A 23816-nucleotide genomic window follows, 5' to 3' on the forward strand; every position below is an offset into this window, starting at 1 on the left:
TAGTAACAAGAGCTTTTGTAGCTTTTTTATTTTTCATACATGAGCGCGTCAAAATACTTATGGGGGGGGGGCTTAAGGGGGAGGAGTATATTTACAGCTAGAATGAACTGAAATTCAAGTATTTCTTATATATATATATATATATATATTAGGGATGCAACAACTAATCGATTATAAAAATAGTTGGCTTTTAATTTAGTCATCGATTCGTTGGATCTATGCTATGCGCATGCGCAGAGGCATTTTTTTTTAAATAAACCTTTATTTATAAACTGCAACTTGTACAAACAGCTGACAAACAATAATCAAAATAAGTATGGTGCCAGTATGCTGTTTTTTCCCCCAATAAAATACTGGAAAGGATAGAAATGTAGTTTGTCTCTTTTATCCAATTATTAATCGATTAATCGAAGTAATAATTTACAGATTAATCGATTATCAAATTAATCGTTAGTTGCAGCCCTAATATATATATATATATATATATATATATATATATATATAAATAAAATAAATACTTGACTTTCAGTGAATTCTAGCTATATATATATGTGTATTTTATTTTTTATATATATATATATATATATATATATATATATATATATATATATATACAGTATATATATATATATATATACCAGTGTTTCCCACACATTCATTTATTTGTGGCGGCCCGCCACGAAAGAATTACGTCCGCCACAAATAAAAAAAATTAAAATAATTTTTTAAATTTTTTTTTGGCCTGTCCAGCTTCTCAGGCAAATCATATAGTTGATGTAGATGCCCATATAGGCTGTTCAGATTTACTTTAAAAAAGAGAAGTGTAGGATACTTCTCTTGTTGCCTTATTTGTATTTGACCACTACTGTTTTCTGTTTATTTGTTACCGACTGTGGCAGGACACCTGTGCCTCTGTTTCACTTTATGTTGCTGGTAAATAATATGGTTGTAATAGTAGGCTAAAGTTAAATTATTTATTATGCACTAATTAAAGGGGCAGAGCTTTAAGAGATATTTTAGCTTTTATATTTTATAAGATATATTTTTTGTAAGAACCACAATTAATAAATATATTTCAGTGAATAACTTATTGTTCAAATCTGTATATAAATATGTACATAAAGTGTTGTAATTATATTGTAAAATGGATGAATGGATGGACGTTTAAAACAAAACTGTTATTATTAATTAGTAAGTATACATTTTTTGAGCCTTTTTAGAGAAAATCATATCATTGTAGAAAATTATGCAAAATACTCGATGTCATGGTGACCACGCCCGTAGCCACGCCCCCACCGCCACAGGTATCTTGGCAGTTTATGGGAAACACTGTATACATATAAATTAAATAAATACTTGAATTTCAGTGTTCATTTATTTACACATACACACACATAACACTCCTCTCTACTCATTGTTGTATTCGAAAGTGCAATGCTTTGCAGCCAGTAGCACAGCCTTTGAAGGAGCGTAGGTATGGGCAGTGTAATATTCTGGGTTGGAGTCAATAACCAGGCGAGGTGACGAAGTTACGTCTCTTTACTTCATACTTCAGAACCGACTGCCACACTTGCCGTCAGGGTGCGCAATACAACGTAAACCGTTGGCCAACCAAAAAGTAACCACAGAACACTATATGTTCTGTGGTTACTTTTTGGTTGGCCAAGCGGACGTGACGACAGGCTGTCCTCACTCAGGTCCGCACGGACCTGGAGGGGGCGTGCCTTAAGTCCGGCTGGAAATCGGGAGAAATCCGGGAGGGTTGGCAAGTATGAAGGCAGTGTGGGTGGCACTGGGAGCAGGTGGGTGAAGTGTCTGGCTCAAGGACACAACGGCAGTGACTAGGATGGCGGAAGCGGATATCGAACCTGGAGCCCTCAAGATGCTACCACGGCCGATCTACCCACCGAGCCACGCCGCCCCAATTGTACGATAAGAATGAATTTGGAATGTCATGAGAATAAAGTCGTGGTGTTGGGCAGCGAATGTTTCCAGAAGCCCGGCAGCCTGTAACCACATTGACAAGACTGTTACTCTATTACAATTGTTTAGTCCAACAGTTTGTAAACAAAAAAAAGTGTGCAGACTTAAAAGTGGTACTTAGGGACATTTATTTCAAATAAAGGGACCAGTGAGTAACGCTTGGTTAATGTCGAAACAAACTAATGATAAGTTGCCATCTATTTCGTTGAGAATTGAGTCTAATCTATAAATAAACACTGAATATCAGTGATTAAAAGAACTTTAAATAACAACTTCAGACATTGAAGCTCTTTAAATGAGATAATTTAGTTGCTCAAATGTGACTTGGGTCCATTTCTTGGACGCGTTTGACCCGGGCGCTCACAGGTCAGGGGTTCCAGCGCAGGTCGCAGACCAGCGCGATGTGGTCAGACGGGTGCGCCACGCTGGGCAGAGCCGTGTGAGTGGTCACCTCCTCGTGGCTGGGCAGAGGGATCACCTGCTCCACCTGCATCCTCTCCGGCTGGATGAAGATGTAGTCCAGGCAGCCTTGGAAGCCGCCCACGTAGTTGGTGTAGGCCAGCGGGCCGCAGGCGCTCAGCAAGGGGGGGAGCGTGGAGGGCAGCTCCATCGGGCACGACTCCTCCGGACCCGAGCTGCTCCAGTCCTCGTGCTGCTGGGGAACCGTGGCCTCTGTGACGAGCTGGAGCACACCTGAGGCAGGACAACAGGTGGGGAAAAAAAACATGTCCAAACAGGTAGTGCAGGAGTGAGGTGTGTTGAACAATGTACAGTGGAAAGTATTCACATTGCTTCACTTATTCAACATTTTGTTATGTAAGCCTTAGTCCAAAATGGTTTTGTCCTCAAAATTCTACACACAATACCCCACAATGACAATGGGAAAATATTTTGTAATTTCCATCCATCCATCCATCTTCTTCCGCTTATCCGAGGTCGGGTCGCGGGGGCAGCAGCCTAAGCAGGGAAATCCAGACTTCCCTCTCCCCAGCCACTTCGTCCAGCTCCTCCCGGGGGATCCCGAGGCGTTCCCAGGCCAGCTGGGAGACATAATCTTCCCAACGTGTCCTGGGTCTTCCCCGTGGCCTCCTACCGGTCGGACGTGCCCTAAACACCTCCCTAGGGAGGCGTTCGGGTGGCATCCTGACTAGATGCCCGAACCACCTCATTTGGCTCCTCTCCCATGTGGAGGAGCAGCGGCTTTACTTTGAGTTCCTCCCGGATGACAGAGCTCTTCTCACCCTATCTCTAAGGGAGAGACCCGCCACCCCGGCGGAGGAAACTCATTTGGGTCGCTTGTACCCGTGATCTTGTCCTTTCCGTCATAACCCAAAGCTCATGACCATAGGTGAGGATGGGAACGTAGATCGACCAGTAGATTGAGAGCTTTGCCTTCCGGCTCAGCTCCTTCTTCACCACAACGGATCGATACAGCGTCCGCATTACTGAAGACCGATCCGCCTGTCGACCTCACGGTCCACTCTTCCTTTACTCGTGAACAAGACTCCGAGGTACTTGAACTCCTCCACTTGGGGAAGAGTCTCTTCCGCAACCCGGAGATGGCACTCCACCCTTTTCCGGGCGAGAACCATGGACTCGGACTTGGAGGTGCTAAATCCCATCCCAGTCGCTTCACACTCGGCTGCGAACCGATCCAGTGAGAGCTGAAGATCCTGGCCAGATGAAGCCATCAGGACCACATCATCTGCAAAAAGCAGAGACCTAATCCTGCAGCCACCAAACCGGATCCCCTCAACGCCTTGACTGCGCCTAGAAATTCTGTCCATAAAAGTTATGAACAGAATGGGTGACAAAGGGCAGCCTTGGCGGAGTCCAACACTCACTGGAAATGTGTCCGACTTACTGCTTACGACTTACTTATTTTGTAATTTTTTTTTGCTAATTTAATTTGGCACACCTATCTTTGCCCATTTCTCTTTGCAGCACCTCTCAAGCTCTGTCAGGTTGGATGGGAAGCAGGACGTCTTCGTACATTAATGCGTTCATCTTAGTCTAGTCAGGGAGGTGACCAAGAACCCGATGGTCACTCTGTCAGAAATACTGCATTTCTCTGTGGAGAGAGGAAAACCTTCCACATCCGCGGTCCCCTCCGAGGTTTCTCATTGTCATACCATTGGGTTGAGTTTTTTCTTGCCCAGATGTGGATGTCGCAGTGGCCTTTGAGACACTTGTGATTTAGGGATATACAATGCCCTCCAAAAGTATTGGAACGGTGAGGCCAATTCCTTTATTTTGGTTGTAGACTGAAAACATTTGGGTTTGACATCAAAAGTTTAATATGGGAAAAGAGATCAACATTTCAGCTTTTATTTCCAGGGGCCGTACTTATCAAGCTTCTTAGAATTACTCCTAAGAAGTCTGCTAAGAGTTGACTTAAGAGTAAATAAATTATTCGCTGAAAGCTGCACTTAAAAGTTAGTTATCAAGCGTCTTACTGACACTTTCAGCGAAGTGTAGGACTGAATCTTAAGTGTCACACTCAGAGCTGAATTACGACATTACTATGTGCCGTAAACGGAATTTTAGGTGACTTCATTTCTGTGTCCATAGAAATGACCAATCACGGAAGGGAATCCCTTGTCTAAGAATAAAGAAATATCTTGGAAATATTTAAGTGGACAATGGGAGTGTATTTTTTGACAATAAACTACAAAATAATACAAAACAAACTAGTCCCCGCCGGCACTCACGCTACCGCTACCTCTCTTCTGTCGCCCACACACTCACTGACGTCACTCACCTCACGGCCACACACATACGCTACTGTCATAACATTTTCTTTCCAATTCATTAATTAGGCAACTAATTTGAAACTGGTGTGGGTGGCTCTATATATACTAGCCCACTGCAGACACATGCAGAAATCAACAAGGAATCGAAAAGTATTAAATCTGTGACAAAAATAATATCCGCTCTGTCTAAACCAGGGGTCGGCAACCCGCGGCTCCGGAGCCGCATGCGGCTCTTTGACCACTCTGATGCGGCTCAGCTGCATACTTGCCGACCCCCCGATTTCCCCAGGAGACTTATGGATCTCAGTGACTCTCATAGATAACTCCCATGGCAATTATAATCCTATTTTCACTCTAATTACTAAATTAATGCACTGCAGTAATTGTCCTTTATACTAGCATTTACAAACAGTGTGCCAGCCCAGCCACATGTTGTATGTAGCTTTTACTTGCACACGTAGGAGACAGCAAAGCATACTTACTCATCAGCCACACAGTATACACTGACGGTAGCCGTATAAAACAACTTTAACACTTAAGTTACAAATATGCGCCACACTGTGAACCCACACCAAAAAAGAATGAAAAACACATTTCTGGAGAACATCCGCACCGTAACACAACATAAACACAACACAACCAATACCCAGAATCCCATGCAGCCCTAACTCTTCCGGTCTAGATTATACACCCCCGGTACCACCAAACCCCCCCACACATCAACCCTCCCCCCCTCCGTGCGTCGGTTGAGCGGAAGAGTTAGGGCTGCATGGGATTCTGGGTATTTGTTGTGTTGTGTTTATGTTGTGTTACAGTGCAGATGTTCTCCAGAAATGTGTTTGTCATTCTTTTTTGGTGTGGGTTCAAAGTGTGGCGCATATTTGTAACGTAACAGTGTTAAAGTTGTTTTTGTACGGCTACCGTCAGTGTAAGCTGTGTGGCTGTTGAACTAGTACGCCTTGCTGTCACTTACGTGACCAAGCTCAAGCTGCATTCTACATGTGGTCGGGCAGGTACACTGTTTGGGCAGACTGTAGAGGGCGCCAAAAGCAGTGCCATCACGCCCTGAATTTCTGGAGTCTCCCGGAAATAATAAGGGGGTTGGCAAGTATGACGCTATCAAGCGCCATTCATTCAAAACTCGCAAACTCGCGGGCCGCTGTAACATCAAATTTCCATATTAAGGTGCGTGCCGGAGCGTGTGTCTGAGACCCCTGGTTAACATAGCACAAAGCAATTTAAGCTTCGTATGCGGTGTTTTTCATTTTAAATTAAACTTTTTTTTTTGTGGCTCCCATTATTTTCTTTAATTTGTGAAACTTGCCAAAATGGCTCTTTGAGTGGTAAAGGTTGCCGACCCCTGGTCTAAACGATACCGTTTGATCAGCTGCTCGTCATAAAAACAAACAAAAAACATTGTTCCGTTCCCTGAACGTTGGCGCACGTCTCTCTCGCCTCAGTGCCATCCCCTGCTGGCAACTCCTAACCACTTAAGACACCTCTGAAGGTCTCTTAAATATCGTGGAGAGTAGGAGTGATTCTTAGACTTAAGAACGTTGATAAAAAGCTTCTATTCTTAAGTTTGAGAGTAGGACTAAATTTCGCAAATTCTCAGGACTTAAGTGTAAAATGGCACTCTAATAAGCTTGATAAGTACGGCCCCAGGTATTTACATCTGGATCTGATACACTACTTAGAAGATAGCATTATTTGTAATGGAACACAACATTTTTAGGTGAGCAAACGTATTGGAACATATCAACTTAAAATAGATTAAAGTGAATAAGACTTAATATTTAGTTGCAAATCCTTTGCTTTCAATAAGTGCATCAAGCCTGTGAGCATTGATGACATCACCAAACTGTTGCATTCCTCTTTTGTGATGCTTTTCCAGGCTTTCACCGCAGCCTCTTTCAGTTGTTTGTTTTGGGGGGTTACTCCCTTCAGTCTCCTCTTCAGCTGGTCAAATGCATGCTCTATTGCAGGGGTGGGCAATTAATTTTTACCGGGGGCCGCATGAGCAACCCGAGCATAGCTGTAGGGCCACATCGACAATATTTCAATTAAATTTTGCTCAATATTATTTTTTATATATATCGTAAGATAAATAATAATAATAATAATAATAATAATAATAATAATAATAATCAATAATAATAATAAAACTTTCATTTAACCTAACTTAACTTTATACCAAAAGCACTGCTTTGGAAATAATTTGTACCCCTTTCAGAGATCACATTTAGTTCCCATTAAACATCCTCATGTTGCACAATGAAATGTAAGCATAGGATGAAGTGTGCATTCCTGTAACTTTCTCAAGTAACAGCATTCCATGATTAATATAAAGAAATTAACATTAATAATAAATGACAGTAGAATAAGCATACGTATGACTGAGGAGTCATAGTGTAACTTTGTGTGGTGTTTGAGTTGTCCGACTTTTTGTGTGGCCATAAACGCACCAGTGGTTTAGTGGTATGCGTGTTGGTGACAGATGACAAGTTGGTTTTGGCCTGGTTTGTACGGCAGAAAATGACTAGTTTTTCGAGATAGAAGTGTTTTACTCATGTTTTTGGTGTGGTTATGGCCGAATATAAACAGTTTTGCTCAATAAAGTGATCGATATAATTCCTGGCCTCGAAGCATCTCGATAGACATTACAATAATTGAACGGTGTTCAATTGAACGGTATTGACGAACACCATTAGGGCCGCTAGTTGTCACTGTCACTCAGAGTTGCATTGCAAAATTACACAGAATAAATGTGTTTATTTTGTTTAGAATTCAGATGGGATTTGATTTGGTGCACGGCATATATTTGCTGTGCGCAGAGGACGCTTGAGCAGTTCGCAATTGCGCAGGCGCGCACCTTAGAGGGAACGTTGCTTGGCAGACCATGTCTTGTTGAAAACACGCCATTTGTCATCAACTTTTCTCTTTTTAGTGTCTCGGGTGTAAACCGTGCATCACTTGTCGCTGTGCACCTTCACTCACAGGTTACACTCGGACATAAGCACATAAATAACACTTTTCAAAATAAAAGCAGCAAAGTTGTATTGCGTGCACGACATAGATGTTTTTTCAACTTTATTTTGTAATTTGTGATTGCAGCTGTTCACATTCACTCACAATCACGCACGCGCATACGTCCACACGGAAGTAATACAAACAACGCTTTTCAAAACAAAAGCAGCACCGTTGTATTGCACACTCGACATAGATACTTTTTTAAATGTATTTTGTAATTTATGATTGGCCTCACGCGGGCCGGACTGGGACGCACAAAGGGCCGGATGTGGCCCGCGGGCCGCAGAATGCCCAGGTCTGCTCTATTGGCTTTAAGTCTGGAGACTGACTTGGCCAGTCTGAAACCTTCCACTTCTTGCCCCTGATCAACTCCATTGTTGTTTTGGTCGTTATCTTGCTGCATGGTTGCATCGTTCTTTAAATTAGCAGACAAAATGTTTCTGTAGACTTCTGAGTTCTTTTTGCTGGTGCCATCATGTGTTACATCATCAATGAAGATGGCGTCCCAGACATGAGCTGATCCTTTCTTTCTCCAAACGTTCGCCTTTCCATCACTTTGAAAAAAGTTAATCTTTGTCTCATCCGTCCCATAAAACTTTTTCCCAGAATTTTTGAGGCTCATCTCTGTACCTTTTGGCAAATTCCAGCCTGGCCTTCCCGTTCTTCTTGCTAATGAGTGGTTTGCATCTTCTGGTGTACTTCTGTCCATGAAGTCTTCTACCAACATTAGATTGTGATACCTTTACTCCTGCCCTCTGGAGGTTGTTGCTGATGTCACTGACAGTTGTTCTTTATAGCTCTCACAATGTTTCTGTCATCAACTGGTGATGTTTTCCTTGGTCTACCTGTTCCACGTCTGTTGCTTAGTACACTAGTGGTTTCTTTCTTCTTCAGGACATTCCAAATGGTGGTACTGGCTATGGCCAATGTCTGATTGATTGTCCATCTTCTCTCAGATTCACAATTGCTTCCTTTTCACCCATAGACAGCTCTCTGGTTTACATGTTGCTTCCACCTCTAAATGCAGTCTGCACAGGCAAAACCTATCCTACCCAATCTGAACCTGAGCTCAGACATTCTGTGCTATTTATTGTTTGAATAATCAATGTCATTTGAAGACACCTGGGCAACAAAACACACCTGTCAGTCACATGTTCTAATACTTTTGCTCTCATGAAAAATGGGTAGGTTGAAACAAAAGGTGCTATATTCTAAGTCAGGGGTCACCAACGCCAGATGAGTAGCCCGCTGGCCTGTTCTAAAAATAGCTCAAATAGCAGCACTTACCAGTGAGCTGCCTCTATTTTTTAAATTGTATTTATTTACTAGCAAGCTGGTCTCGCTTTGCTCGACATTTTTGATTCTAAGAGAGACAAAACTCAAATAGAATTTGAAAATCCAAGAAAATATTTTAAAGACTTGGTCTTCACTTGTTTAAATAAATAAATTAATTTTTTTTAACTTTGCTTCTTATAACTTTCAGAAAGACAATTTTAGAGAAAAAATACAACCTTAAAAATGATTTTAGGATTTTTAAACACATATACCTTTTAAATTCCTTCCTCTTCTTTCCTGACAATTTTCAAGTAAAAAAAAAAAAGTCTATTGTAAAGAATAATAAATAAATTTTTATTTAATTCTTCATTTTAGCTTGTTTTTTCGACAAAGAATATTTGTGAAATATTTCTTCAAACTTATAATGATTAAAATTCAAAAAAATTATTCTGGCAAATCTAGAAAATCTGTAGAATCAAATTTAAATCTTATTTCAAAGTCTTTTGAATTTCTTTTAAAATTTTTGTTCTGGAAAATGTAGAACAAATAATGATTTGTCTTTGTTAGAAATATAGCTTGGTCCAATTTGTTATATATTCTAACAAAGTGCAGATTGGATTTTAACCTATTTAAAACATGTCATCAAAATTCTAAAATTAATCTTAATCAGGAAAAATTACTAATGTTCCATAAATTCTTTTTTAAATTTTTTTCAAAATGATTTGAATTAGCTAGTTTTTCTCTTCTTTTTTTCGGTTGAATTTTGAATTTTAAAGAGTCGAAATTGAAGATAAACTATGTTTCAAAATTTAATTGTCATTTTTTTCGTGTTTTCTCCTCTTTTAAACCGTTCAATTAAGTGTAAATACCATTAATTATTAATAATAACAGAGTTAAAGGTAAATTGAGCAAATTGGCTATTTCTGGCAATTTATTTAAGTGTGTATCAAACTGGTAGCCCTTCGCATTAATCAGTACCCAAGAAGTAGCTCTTGCTTTCAAAAAGGTTGGTGACCCCTTGTCTAAGTAGTGTATCAGATCCAGATGTAAATACCTGGAAATAAAAGCTGAAATGTTGATCTCTTGTCCCATTTTCATCTTTTCATGTCAAACCCAAATGTTTTCAGTCTACAACAAAAATAAACAAATTGGACTCACTTTTCCAATACTTTTGGAGGGCACTGTATAAGTACACAGGCCCGGCCCTAACCAATCTGGCGCCCTAGGCAAGATTTTAGGTGGCGCCCTCCCACATCGGCAGTGAAGTGTATATACTCACAAGAAACCGAATAGCTTTGTCTTTGACCTTTTTTTTAACTTAAAGAAAGCAAATTAACAATCAGAATAGTTAACAAGATTAAAAAAAATATGGATAAATAAATTAATACAAAAAATAAAAAAATTAACATATGAAATACATTATTTTTTACATACATAAACACAAAATAAAACGTGTCAACAAGTTGCATAAAATAAATTAAAAATAGAATATAAATAAGGCCCCGCACAAAACAAGATATCAAACCAGTATGACTTTAACAACTATATTACAAAAAAGGGGATCCAACAGAGTTCTCTATTTGTGCTTTTTAATATTGCATTAACTAGAATGACTTACAAATGACTGTACACCAGGGAGTACTGTAATTACCTAACGTTACATTATTATTTTCCATAACAATTTAGCCCCCTCCACAATATTAACCCGACGTTAAAACAGAACTCGCTATTTATTGATTAGCAATTGCCGAATCATGTAACATTAGCTTAATGCTAAAAAGCCAGGTTACTATCACATTCTGTAACAGACAAATAATTTCATGTAGGCTAACGTTACCTACCTGCTACCTCTGTCTTTTTCTCGTTTCTCCTCTTCTTTTCTCTTTTTTCTTCCCTGGGCACCTGACAGTTTTGGCTGTTTTGACATCTTGTGTTGATTTTTTTATGTGGTGACGTCCAAAAAGAGTCATGACACGGGAAGGGAGGGGGCGCACCGTGCCGGGGGAGGGGGGGCGTAATGTTGTAAGAAATAATATTTCTATTAAATAGGCTTTACTTTGCATTTTAATTAACGTGGGATTATTTTATGTATTTAGAAATAATAGTACCAACTTTTTTTTTTTTCCCCTCCAACATTTGTGGCACTGGCGTGGCGCCCCCTGATGGACGGCGCCCTTAGCATTTGCCTATACGGCCTATGCCACGGGCCGGCCCTGTAAGTACACATTGATTGATTGACATCCTATTTACTCTGATGGAGTTTGAGAGGCGCTGCAAAGAGGAATGGGTGAAACTGTCTAAAGATAGGTGTGCCAAGCTTGTGGCATCGTATTCAAAAAAGACTTGTGGCCGTAATTGCTGCCAAAGATGCATCAACAAAGTATTGCGCAAAGGCTGTCAATACTTATGTGCATGGCATTTTTTAGTTGTTTTATTTTTACTACATTTGCAAAATTAAAAATGATGGGGTATTGTGTGTGGAATTTTGAGGACAAAAATGAACTTATTCCATCTTGGAATAAGGCTGTAACATAACAACATGTACAAGACAACAACATGAGAAGTGTTGATGTTGTGAACTGAAAATGCTGTCATGTAGAAGATGGCGATACACAGGAGCCTAAAATGTGGCGTCACCTGAGGTCGGAGAGGAATTGAAGTCGCCACAAAACACCAACGGGGCTCCTGGCGCGACCTCCTCCATCACATGACTCAGGTGTCGCATGGCCACGCCCATTTGCACCAAGCGAACGTTCCCCCCTTTCGAGGAGAGGAAGTCAGCTTGAAGAAGAAGAGACGGAACATAACCATGGTTGTACCTTGAGGGTGCCAGTACAGGTGTGTGTTGGCCACACACACCTTCCTGCCGGCTTGGCTGAGGTCCTCCAGTATGCTGACCTGCAGTCGGGGGGGTCAAGTGTCACAAGGAGGAAGGACAACAATAAAAAGCGTGTCGGCACCTGTAAGGTAGTGGACCTCTTGACCATCTTGTCTTTCAGGGAGTTGTTAGCGGAGACCTTCTCCAGCAGCTCGCCGTGGATGGGGTCAGAGGTCAGCGCCTCACTCAACATGATGTCATGGCGACTCAGCAGCTTCAATTTTGTCCTACCGGGAAAAAAATACTAACATTTACATGCTAACTTTTTCAGCTAATTTTACACTTTTTTTTTCTCTAATTCCGCAGCCATACAACTTACAGTCATATAACTAGGTATGTGAAACCTGTTACCATGCTAACATTTACATGCTAACTTTTTCAGCTAATCTTACACTTTTTTCTCTAATTCCACAGCCATACACCTTACAGTCATATAACTAGGTATGTGAAACATGTTAGCTGTTACCAACATTTACATGCTAACTTTTTCAGCTAATTTTACACTTTTTTTTTCTCTAATTCCGCAGCCATACAACTTACAGTCATATAACTAGGTATGTGAAACCTGTTACCATGCTAACATTTACATGCTAACTTTTTCAGCTAATCTTACACTTTTTTCTCTAATTCCACAGCCATACACCTGACAGTCATATAACTAGGTATGTGAAACCTGTTACCATGCTAACATTTACATGCTAACTTTTTCAGCTAATCTTACACTTTTTTCTCTAATTCCACAGCCAAACACCTTACAGTCATATAACTAGGTATGCGAAACCTGTTACCATGCTAACATTTACATGCTAACTTTTTCAGCTAATCTTACACTTTTTTTTCTCTAATTCCACAGCCATACACCTTACAGTCATATAACTAGGTATGTGAAACATGTTACCATGCTAACATTTACATGCTAACTTTTTCAGCTAATTTTACACTTTTTTTTCTCTAATTCCGCAGTCATACACATAACTTGGTATGCACAATTAATCGAATTTTGATTTCAATTAGCGCTATATTATTGAATCCTCTTATCGAACCGATTCCTTATCGATTCTCTTATCGAGTCCAGATAGGTTGTTGTATATGGAAAAAAACACACAATATTTGGTTTAACAAAAGCTCACTTTTATTATATAAGAAAACAATTTAATCTAATAAATAAATAAATATTGACTGTTACCCCCCCAAAAAAATAAAATAAAATAAATAAATATTGACTGTTGTTACCCAAAGTATATTAAGTGGGATTTTTCAGAAAAACAAATATATACAGTAACACAAAAACAACCTGTCTCTGTGATCACTATAGGTGTATAAATAATAATATAGTGTTAAATAAAACCAGTCCCTTGGGCACAAAACTGAAAATAATACAGCTCTCCAAAAAGTGCACTTCTGCTGCTATTTGACATAACTGTTTGTTATGATGCTTTGACATTTTTGCACTTTATTTCTTTATTGAAAGAAAATTCTATGAAGAGAAAAGTTATTTGCAAATGTGGTTACAATGCTAAAAAATGAAAAGTTAAAGCTAAAAAAAGAAATACACTTTATTGAGTTAACATTATTTCTTTATAGGGGGAAAGATGTTATGAGCTAGGGAATATAACAACTACACTACCCAGCATGCAACGGGAGTGACGAGCATGCGCGGTAGCCCCGAAAAGTGTTGCATGTCGTCACCCGGCAGCTAAGAATGAGCATGCTGTGAAAGTAAACGTCAAGAACTCAGCCAACACGCCTCGTCTGCATTATTTATAATTAGACAGACAACACATCTACAGTGTGATTTTGTAACGTTTACAAGTAAAGAAAAACAAAAGTTAAAAAAGGGAGATATGTTGTATATATATATGTATGTGCTGCGGTTGCTTTAAGAACGTTGCGACAGCTGCCGTAAAGGAGGTGCGTTGCTAGCCTGGTTGCTATGTTTCCGGTTGGTCGTAAAAGTGTTCTTCATGTGTTTGCTCAAATTTCTCAGTAAAGTTATTCATTGGATTATACCTTTTGTTTTGAACTTTATTACACATTGGAGCGCTTTTTCCCGTCCATTTTTTTCCTGCTTTCGCTATCTGCGCCTAATGACTGAGCTACGTGACGCCATTTCTTGTGATGTCACACGGAGCATTTCTGGTCGGGACGGGATTCCTTCCGAGGGATTCGAATAAAGAACCAACTCTTTTTCTTTACTATAGTGGTCTCGATAACGGGTACCGGTTCTCAAAAAGGGATTAGAGTCCGAGGACTCGGTTCTTTTCTTATCGAACAACCCGGGAAAACCGGTTTCGAGTATCATCCCTAGTTAAGAACCACTGATGTAGTGTAATGCCCGCAGCTAAAAGCAACTGCGTGAGAACGTAGAGGAGCCTGGTCAGTGCTAGACTGCTTCATCCCAAGTGCAGGACTAATAGACTAAAAAAACTCCTTTGTCCCACACGCCATTAGACTGTACAACTCCTCTCTGGGAGGGAGGGGGGGGTACTAGAATGACGGGGGATGCAAAACAATAACAGTGTAATACGTTTTCATAACATGGTCACTAATGCCTAGTTCAGGGGTCGGCAACCCAAAATGCTGAAAGAGCCATATTGGACCACAAATACAAAAACAAATCTGTCTGGAGCCGCAAAAAATTAAAAGCCATATTACATGTGTCATGAGATATACATTTAATTAAGAGGACTTAAAGGAAACTAAATGACCTCAAATATACCTACAAATGAGGCATAATGATGCAATATGTACATATCGCTAGCCTAAATAGCATGTTAGCATCGATTAGCTTGCAGTCGTGCAGTGACCAAATATGTCTGATTAGCACTCCACACAAGTCAATAACATCAACAAAACTCACCTTTGTGCATTCATGCACAACGTTAAAAGTGTGGTGGACAAAATGAGACAGAAAAAGAAGTGGCATAAAACACGTCCTAGAAAGTCGGAGAAAGTTATACATGTAAACAAACTATACGGTGAGTTCAGGGACCGCCAAAATTAGTAGGACAAAACAGCGCTCGCCAAATATTTGAATCAGTGAAGCATGTTTAATACAAACAGTGTGATTTATAACAATTAGGGAGGTTTGTGTCATGTTTGTCCTCCTACAGAAACCCTACTAAAACAAAAAAATTGATTTTTTTTTTCCCCTCATCTTTTTCCATTCTTCATACATTTTTGAAAAATCTCCAGAGAGCCACTAGGGCGGTGCTAAAGAGCCGCATGCGGCCCCCGGCCTAGTTTCTCTCTTGTTATATTCTTATTTTACTGTTATATTTGTATTCTCATTGATGCTTTTTGTTTTTATTCTATTGTAATATTTCTGTATTTTGTTTCCATTTATACCCCCATTATTTACTTTTTCAAATTCGATCTCAATTCTGTACACTGCTGCTGGAATTTAAATTTTCCTGAGGGAACTCTCCTGAAGGAATCAATAAAGTACTATCTATCTATCTATCTATACTCCAATATCACGATATAGTCATTTTCTATATCGCACAGAGACAAACCGGCGATATATCGAGTATATTCCATACATCACCCAGCCCTAAGACAAGGTGTATAATATTTTTCTCTGCAGGGGATATTTTTAGGGCCAATATTGGGAAGTTTAACATATAAAATATATTGCTTTAAGTTTCGATACACAGCTGTTGGATGATTGATCACTTCAATTGACACGTCTTCCTATGATAAAAAGAACAAATTGTAGCAAACCTGCGATAGAAAGTCGCCAGTCCTTCATGTTGCTTCTCTTTAACCCTAAAAACGCCATCCAGGCCGAAGGCATCGAGGGCCGGGGTCAGACTGTCCAAAAACACACCTGTAACAATAAAGACATGACAACGTCAGGAAAAACATGAAAGGATATCTGACAGAATGTTCCTGTTGCTCGTGTCTAATAAGTCAAACTATTCCATAGACATGACAAGTGACCTTTGTCAACCTCCTGCAGACACACGATGTCAGCGTGGTATCCTGCCAGCTCCTTTTTGATCAGGTTCTGCCTGTAGTCCAGCTGCATGGCGTAGGGGGCGCAGTAGGGGTACAGCACAGTCTTGGACAGCTCTGTCTGGGCGTAGATGTCGGCCAGGATGTTGTAGGACACCACCCTCACAGACGGCCAGTCCACCTGCTTGGCCGTGTACGCGTGTCGGGTGTCGAACGTGCACACGCCCGGTCCGGCCTCGATGGCACTGGCCGAGACCAGTTCTTTGAGCTGCCCTCTGCGGCGTCCATCTTTGGCCGTGCAGCAGAGTTTGAGCCTGCAGCCGATGTCCCGATTGGTGGGGACGTAGACTCTGGCACGTCCTACTTCTGTCCAGGCCATGTCTTCAACGGCTGCGTCGCCAGAGGTTTGAGCACTGCAACGGGAAAAAAAAGCAATTAGCTACCGGCTGCCACCTACTGTTATGGAAGAGTATTACATGGTTACTATACCGAGCTCCAAACCAGTGTTTTTCAACCACCATGTGTGCCGTGAGTCTGGTGTGCCGTGGGAGATTATCTAATTTCACCTATTTGGGTTAAAAATATTTTTTGCAACCCAGTAATTATAGTCTGCAAATGATGTGTTGTTGTTGTTGAGTGTCGGTGCTGTCTAAAGCTCGGCAGAGTAACCGTGTAATACTCTTCCATATCAGTAGGTGGCAGCCGGGAGCTAATTGCTTTGTAGATGTCAGAAACAGCGGGAGGCAGTGTGCCGGTAAAAAGGTGTCTAATGCTTAAACCAAAAATAAACAAAAGGTGAGTGCCCCTAAGAAAAGGCGTTGAAGCTTAGGGAAGGCTATGCAGAACGAAACTAAAACTGAACTGGCTACAAAGTAAACAAAAACAGAATGCTGGACGACAGCAAAGACTTACTGTGGAGCAAAGACGGCGTCCACAATGTACATCCGAACATGACATGACAATCAACAATGTCCCCACAAAGAAGGATAAAAACAACTGAAATATTCTTGATTGCTAAAACAAAGTCGATGCGGGAAATATCGCTCAAAGGAAGACATGAAACTGCTACAGGAAAATACCAAAAAAAGTGAAACAGCCACCAAAATAGGAGTGCAAGACAAGAACTAAAACACTACACACAGAAAAACAGCAAAAAAGTCCAAAAAAGTCAGGGCGTGATGTGACAGGTGGTGACAGTACACCTACTTTGAGACCTGGGGCTGTATTTATCAAGCGTCTTGGAGTGCCATTTTACACTTAAGTACTGAGAATTTGCGAAATTTAGTCCTACTCTGAAACTTAAGAATAAAAGCTATTTATCAACTTTCTTAAGTCTAAGAATCACTCCTACTCTCCACGATATTTAAGAGACCTTCAGAGGTGTCCTAAGTGGTTAGGAGTTGCCAGCGGGGGATGGCACTGAGGCGAGAGAGACGTGCGCCAACGTTCAGGGAGCGGAAGGATGTCCTGGCTTTGTTTGATGAGGAGCAACTGATCAAACGGTATCGTTTAGACCGGGGGTCGGCAACCCGCGGCTCTAGAGCCGCATGCGGCTCTTTAGCGCCGCCCTAGTGGCTCTCTGGAGCTTTTTCAAAAATGTATGAAGAATGGAAAAAGATGAGGGGAAAAAAATCTATTTTTTTTGTGTTTTAGAATGTTTTCTGCAGGAGGACAAACATGACACAAACCTCCCTAATTGTTATAAATCACACTGTTTATATTAAACATTCTTCACTGATTCAAGTATTTGGCGAGCGCCGTTTTGTCCTACTTATTTTGGCGGTCCTTGAACTCACCGTATAGTTTGTTTACATGCATAACTTTCTCCGACTTTCTAGGACGTGTTTTATGCCACTTCTTTTTCTGTCTCATTTTGTCCACCACACTTTTAACGTTGTACATGAGTGCACAAAGGTGAGTTTTGTTGATGTTATTGACTTGTGTGGAGTGCTAATCAGACATATTTGGTCACTGCTTGACTGCAAGCTAATCGATGCTAACATGCTATTTAGGCTAGCGATGTGTACATTTATGCCTCATTTGTAGCTATATTTGAGGTAATTTAGTTTCCTTTAAGTCCTCTTAATTACATTTATATCTCATGACACATGTAATATGGCTTTTAATTTTTTGCGGCTCCAGACAGATTTGTTTTTGTATTTTTGGTCCAATATGGCTCTTTCAACATTTTGGGTTGCCGACCCCTGGTTTAGACAAAGCAGGTATTATTTTTGTCACAGATTTAATAAGGGGCGTCATCTCATCTGCAACAACACCAGTTTCAAATTAGTTGCCTAATTAATGAATTGGAAAGAAAAGGAAACATTTATTTTTGATTCATTGCCAATATTGTTTGTTTGTTGTGTATTATTTTGTAGTTTATTGTCAAAATATACACTCCCATTGTCCACTTTAATATTTCTAAGATATTTCTTTATTCTTAAACAAGGGATTCCCTTCCGTGATCGGTCATTTCTACGGACACAGAAATGACGTCACCTAAAATTCCGTTTACGGCACATAGTAATGTCGTAATTCAGCTCTGAGTGTGACACTTAAGATTCAGTCCTACACTTCGCTGAAAGTGTGAGTAAGACGCTTGATAACTAACTTTTAAGTGCAGCTTTCAGTGAAGAATTTCTTTACTCTTAAGTCAACTCTTAGCAGACTTCTTAGGAGTAATTCTAAGAAGCTTGATAAATACGGCCAAAGAGCTATAGTGATGCATGCTAGGTTATGGTTTAAAGTCATATCCAACAATTGTGACAACGAATTTTTACTGTCAACTGAGTTTCGTTTTTTAAAGATTTCTGCTGGTGGTGTGCCTCCGCATTTTTTCAACACAAAAAATGTGCCTTGGCTCAAAAAAGGTTGAAAAACACTGCTCTAGACAGCACCGACACTAAACAACAACACATCATTTGCAGACAATAATTACTGGTTTGCAAAACATATTTTTTTACCCCAAATAGGTGAAATGAGATAATCTCCAACGGCACACCAGACTGTATCTCACGCAGAGGTGGGTAGTAACGTGCTACATTTACTCCGTTACATCTACTTGAGTAACTTTTGGGATAAACTGTACTTCTAAGAGTAGTTTTAATGCAACATACCTTTACTTTTGTATATTTATAGAGAAGAAACGCTACTTTTACTCCGCTCCATTTATCTACATTCAGCTCGCTACTCGCTACTGATTTTTATCCATCTGTTAATGCACGCTTTGTTTGTTTTGGTTTGTCAGACAGACCTTCAAAGTAGGATCTACCGCATGCCTGCGTTTCACCAATCAAATGCAGTCACTGGTGACGTTTGACTCCGTTTCACCAATCAAATGCAGTCACTGGTGACGTTTGACTCCGTTTCACCAATCAAATGCAGTCACTGGTGACGTTTGACTCCGTTTCACCAATCTAACAGTCACTGGTGATGTTTGACTCCGTTTCACCAATCAAATGCAGTCACTGGTGACGTTTGACTCCGTTTCACCAATCAAATGCAGTCTCTGGTGACGTTTGACTCCGTTTCACCAATCAAATGCAGTCACTGGTGACGTTTGACTCCGTTTCACCAATCAAATGCAGTCACAGGTGACGTTTGACTGCGTTTCACCAATCAAATGCAGTCACTGGTGACGTTTGACTCCGTTTCACCAATCAAATGCAGTCACTGGTGACGTTTGACTCCGTTTCACCAATCAAATACAGTCACTGGTGACGTTTGACTCCGTTTCACCAATCAAATGCAGTCTCTGGTGACGTTTGACTCCGTTTCACCAATCAAATGCAGTCACTGGTGACGTTTGACTCCGTTTCACCAATCAAATGCAGTCACTGGTGACGTTTGACTCCGTTTCACCAATCAAATACAGTCACTGGTGACGTTTGACTCCGTTTCACCAATCAAATGCAGTCACTGGTGACGTTTGACTCCGTTTCACCAATCAAATGCAGTCACTGGTGACGTTTGACTCCGTTTCACCAATCAAATGCAGTCACAGGTGACGTTTGACTGCGTTTCACCAATCAAATGCAGTCACTGGTGACGTTTGACTCCGTTTCACCAATCAAATGCAGTCACTGGTGACGTTTGACTCCGTTTCACCAATCAAATACAGTCACTGGTGACGTTTGACTCCGTTTCACCAATCAAATGCAGTCTCTGGTGACGTTTGACTCCGTTTCACCAATCAAATGCAGTCACTGGTGACGTTTGACTCCGTTTCACCAATCAAATGCAGTCACTGGTGACGTTTGACTCCGTTTCACCAATCAAATGCAGTCACTGGTGACGTTTGACTCCGTTTCACCAATCAAATGCAGTCACTGGTGACGTTTGACTCCGTTTCACCAATCAAATGCAGTCACTGGTGACGTTTGACTCCGTTTCACCAATCAAACAGAGCCAAGCGGTCACATGATTCACTACACATAAAGTTTCAGCGGCAACAAGCTTAAGCTTACATGAACTCAACGTCAAATTTGAGGAAGCACATGGCGGTAAGTAACGTTAGTAGATATTTTGGCTGTCACCGTAGGCTGATGTTAGCTTCCCTGCTATGAATCACTGTCAAATGTACATCGTGTGGGGACATTTATTAACGCACTGCAGCCTCATAGACACACACACACACGCGCGCGCATAGAAACACCAATCAAAAGTGCACAGTCTGTCCTCGGGTGCAGCCCACACCTATCAGTTTATGGTTTGCGTAAAGGCTAACTTGTTATTTTCCTTTGTAATCTCTGCCTACTGAGCCTATGGTGCTGTTAAGTTATTGTGGCTCAATTTGCCTTATTTTTTTTTAAAGTTAATGTATTATTATTTAATATATATTATTGTTTTAGTTGCTTAAGAGATATTCCTGGCTCTGAATTTGCTCATTGCTATTTTTATGTTTTTGTGCATTATTTGTTGCGTCATCATTAAAGGAACAGGTTACTCATCAGTTACTCAGTACTTGAGTAGTTTTTTCACAACATACTTTTTACTTTTACTCAAGTAAATATTTGGGTGACTACTCCTTACTTTTACTTGAGTAATAAATCTCTAAAGTAACAGTACTCTTACTTGAGTACAATTTCTGGCTACTCTACCCACCTCTGATCTCACCGCGGCACAGTGGTTGAACAACACTGCTTTGACTTGAATACCTTATATTTGGGACTTGTTCTTTGAACCATAGGAACTCGCAGTCTTGCAGGTCTCCGAACTCCACTTCCAGCTTGGGACACACGGGGAATCCAGCCAAGAGGGAGACGGGCAGCTCGGCGGTGGTGAAGGCGGGAGAGTTCCTGCTGACCAAGTACTCCACGTCCCCCACCCGCAGCACGGCTCCGTCCCTCCACGCCTCCGAGTTGACCACCGTGTCCTCCACCTCGCCGCCGTCCACCAGCAGCTTGACCACGGCGAGCTCCGGGCTTTCGGAGGGCTGCTGCCGCTCCTTCCTCTTGGTCTTCTTGGCCTGGCTCTGGCCCTTGGCGAGGTTGCAGGCGATGCGGGACAGGACCTTGCCCAGAGGCTCGTCCTGCTCCCGCTGCATGTGCTTCTGGCTGCCCGCCATGCTGAACGAGATGGTCAGCCTGGGCTCCCCGGCGACGCACCTCACCACCGCCGGCTCCATGCTGCCGAGAAGGCGGCTGACGGAGAGCAGGCGACGGGGAAAGCAGAGCAGAGCAGCGGGGAGCTTTTTCAACATCAAGCCCCCGAGAACTACACCGGAAGTAGCGAGAGTCGGCGGCAAAGGGAGCCGTCTACTTCCTGGTGTCGTCAGCAAGGGACCGTCTACTTTCTGGTGTCGTCAGCAAGGGGCCGTCTACTTCCTGGTGTCGTCAGTCAGCGAAATGTGTTTTAAACGATGTCTATTAAACCTGAGGCGTCTATGTTCAACAAGCAAAAAATAACATTTAAATATCTGCTACTTTGATATTAACTTTGCAACAAGGCGGTAACATACTTATGTGATCAACGAAGTTAGCTGTACGGTCTTCTTCAGCGACATATAAATGCACTGTAAGAAGCATCACTGCCCCCAACTGGATGGAGGTAAAAGTACACAGCTATAATCCTTTTTAGACCTAATTACCAAAAAAATCATACAGTGCGTTTATTTTACGTTTTACGCGTGGATGGGCAACAAAGAACTATTAAATTATCTTTTTTCTATTGATTTAAGGGGCAGAACAAATACTTTATTTAGGAAATTATAAGTGCACTGTAAAACGCATCACTGCCCCCAACTGGATGGAGGTAAAAGTACACAGCTATAATCCCTTTAAAAATCATACAGTGTGTTTATTTTATGTTTTATGTCTTTTGCAATAGACAAAATTAACTATTAAATGATCTTTTTTCTATTGATTCGAGGGGCAGAACAAATACTTTATTTAGAAAACACTATTTTAATCAGTGAGAGGGCCACATATAAGTGGACTGTAAAAAGCATTACTGCCCCCAACTGGATGGAGGTAAAAGTACATAGCTATAATCCTAATAAAACAAATAATCATACAGTGTGTTTATTTTATGTTTTATGCGTGGATGGACAACAATGAACTATTAAATGATCTTGTTTCTATTGATTTAAGGGGCAGAACAAATACTTTATTTAGAAAACACTATTTTAATCAGTGAGGGCCACATATAAATGCACTGTAAAAAGCACCACTGCCCCCAACTGGATGGAGGTAAAAGTACACAGCTATAATCCATTTGAGACCTATTAATACGTTTCATTAATTACAAAAAAAATCATACAGTGTGTTCATTTTATGTTTTATGCGTGGATGGACAACAATGAACTATTAAATGATCTTTTCTCTATTGATTTGAGGGGCAGAACAAATACTTCATTTAGAAAACACTATTTTAATCAGTGAGGGCCACATATAAGTGCACTGTAAAAAGCATCACTGCCCCCAACTGGATGGAGGTAAAAGTACACGTGTATAATCCCTTTGATACCTATTAATACAGTACATTAAAAAAAATCATACAGTGTGTTTATTTTATGTTTTATGTCCTTTGCAATGGACAACAATGAACTATTAAATGATCTTTTTTCTATTGATTCGAGGGGCAGAACAAATACTTTATTTAGAAAACACTATTTTAATCAGCGAGGGCCACATACAAGTGCACTGTAAAAAGCATTACTGCCCCCAACTGGATGGAGGTAAAAGTACATGTGTATAATCCCTTTGAGAGTTAACACATTGCATTAATAAAAAAAAAATCATACAGTGTGTTTATTTTATGTTTTATGTCATTTACAATGGACAAAAATTAACTATTAAATTATATTTGTTCCCATTTATTTGAGGGGCAGAACAAATAATGTATTTAGAAAACACACGTCTTCTCTTTGATTGGCGAAACTCCAAGAAATTGTACATCACTAGCAAGCCAAAGATGTCCTCTCCACAGCCCAGCAAGTGTTTCGCTTCTGGAATAAGGCTGTGAAACGCTCGTCCCTTACAGTGGACAAAATGCATTGCTGGGTCTTGAGAGGCAACCACAAAATTTTATAGGATTGTTTCATATATTAGCCGCACCGGACTGTAATCGGCAGATATAATCATTGCAAAATGGCTTATTTGCACAGAAATATTTTGTAAATGTACCTTAATTGTTTCCAAACCATGTCTGTAATGCGGCTGATGAAACAAAACAGAAAAGTCATTGATCTTTTAATTCATTCTTTATGAGATAAATAAGATTTCCTCTTTTTTAAAAAAAATAAGGTTCACAAAGTTTATCAGGATTCTTCTCCCTTGTTCTTTGTCAACACTTCGAGTTTGAACAGTTTCTTAAAGTAGATCATGTGAGTACATTATAGGGTTGTCCCGATACCGATATTTTGGTACCGGTACTTAAAATCTCAAAATTACGGAGCCCCTAAAGGGACATGGGGGAAAAAAAACATTTTTTAATTTTTT

General features: G+C 40.5%; 2 protein-coding genes across 4 annotated transcripts in view; both read right to left on the reverse strand.

Annotated features, from left to right (window-relative positions):
• atp6ap1la (ATPase H+ transporting accessory protein 1 like a) overlaps positions 1 to 23816 on the reverse strand; it is a 98231-nt gene that overhangs the window by 50557 nt on the left and 23858 nt on the right. The window lies entirely within an intron of this gene.
• On the reverse strand, positions 1647 to 21907 carry LOC133643251 (2',5'-phosphodiesterase 12-like). Of its 2 annotated transcripts, XM_062037702.1 has the most exons (8): positions 21836 to 21907; positions 21033 to 21758; positions 15862 to 16289; positions 15643 to 15748; positions 12002 to 12146; positions 11861 to 11939; positions 11679 to 11801; positions 1647 to 2676 (listed from the first exon to the last, which is right to left on the reverse strand). In XM_062037702.1, the coding sequence occupies exons 2-8, from the start codon at positions 21575 to 21577 to the stop codon at positions 2351 to 2353; spliced, it is 1752 nt and encodes a 583-aa protein (XP_061893686.1). In that variant the 5' UTR covers positions 21578 to 21758; positions 21836 to 21907; the 3' UTR covers positions 1647 to 2350. The 2 variants fall into 2 exon arrangements, with proteins under 2 accessions (XP_061893686.1, XP_061893685.1); XM_062037701.1 differs by having other exon boundaries at positions 21033 to 21901.

This window comes from Entelurus aequoreus, linkage group LG26 (assembly GCF_033978785.1).
Source record: "Entelurus aequoreus isolate RoL-2023_Sb linkage group LG26, RoL_Eaeq_v1.1, whole genome shotgun sequence".
Taxonomy (NCBI): Eukaryota; Metazoa; Chordata; class Actinopteri; order Syngnathiformes; family Syngnathidae; genus Entelurus; species Entelurus aequoreus.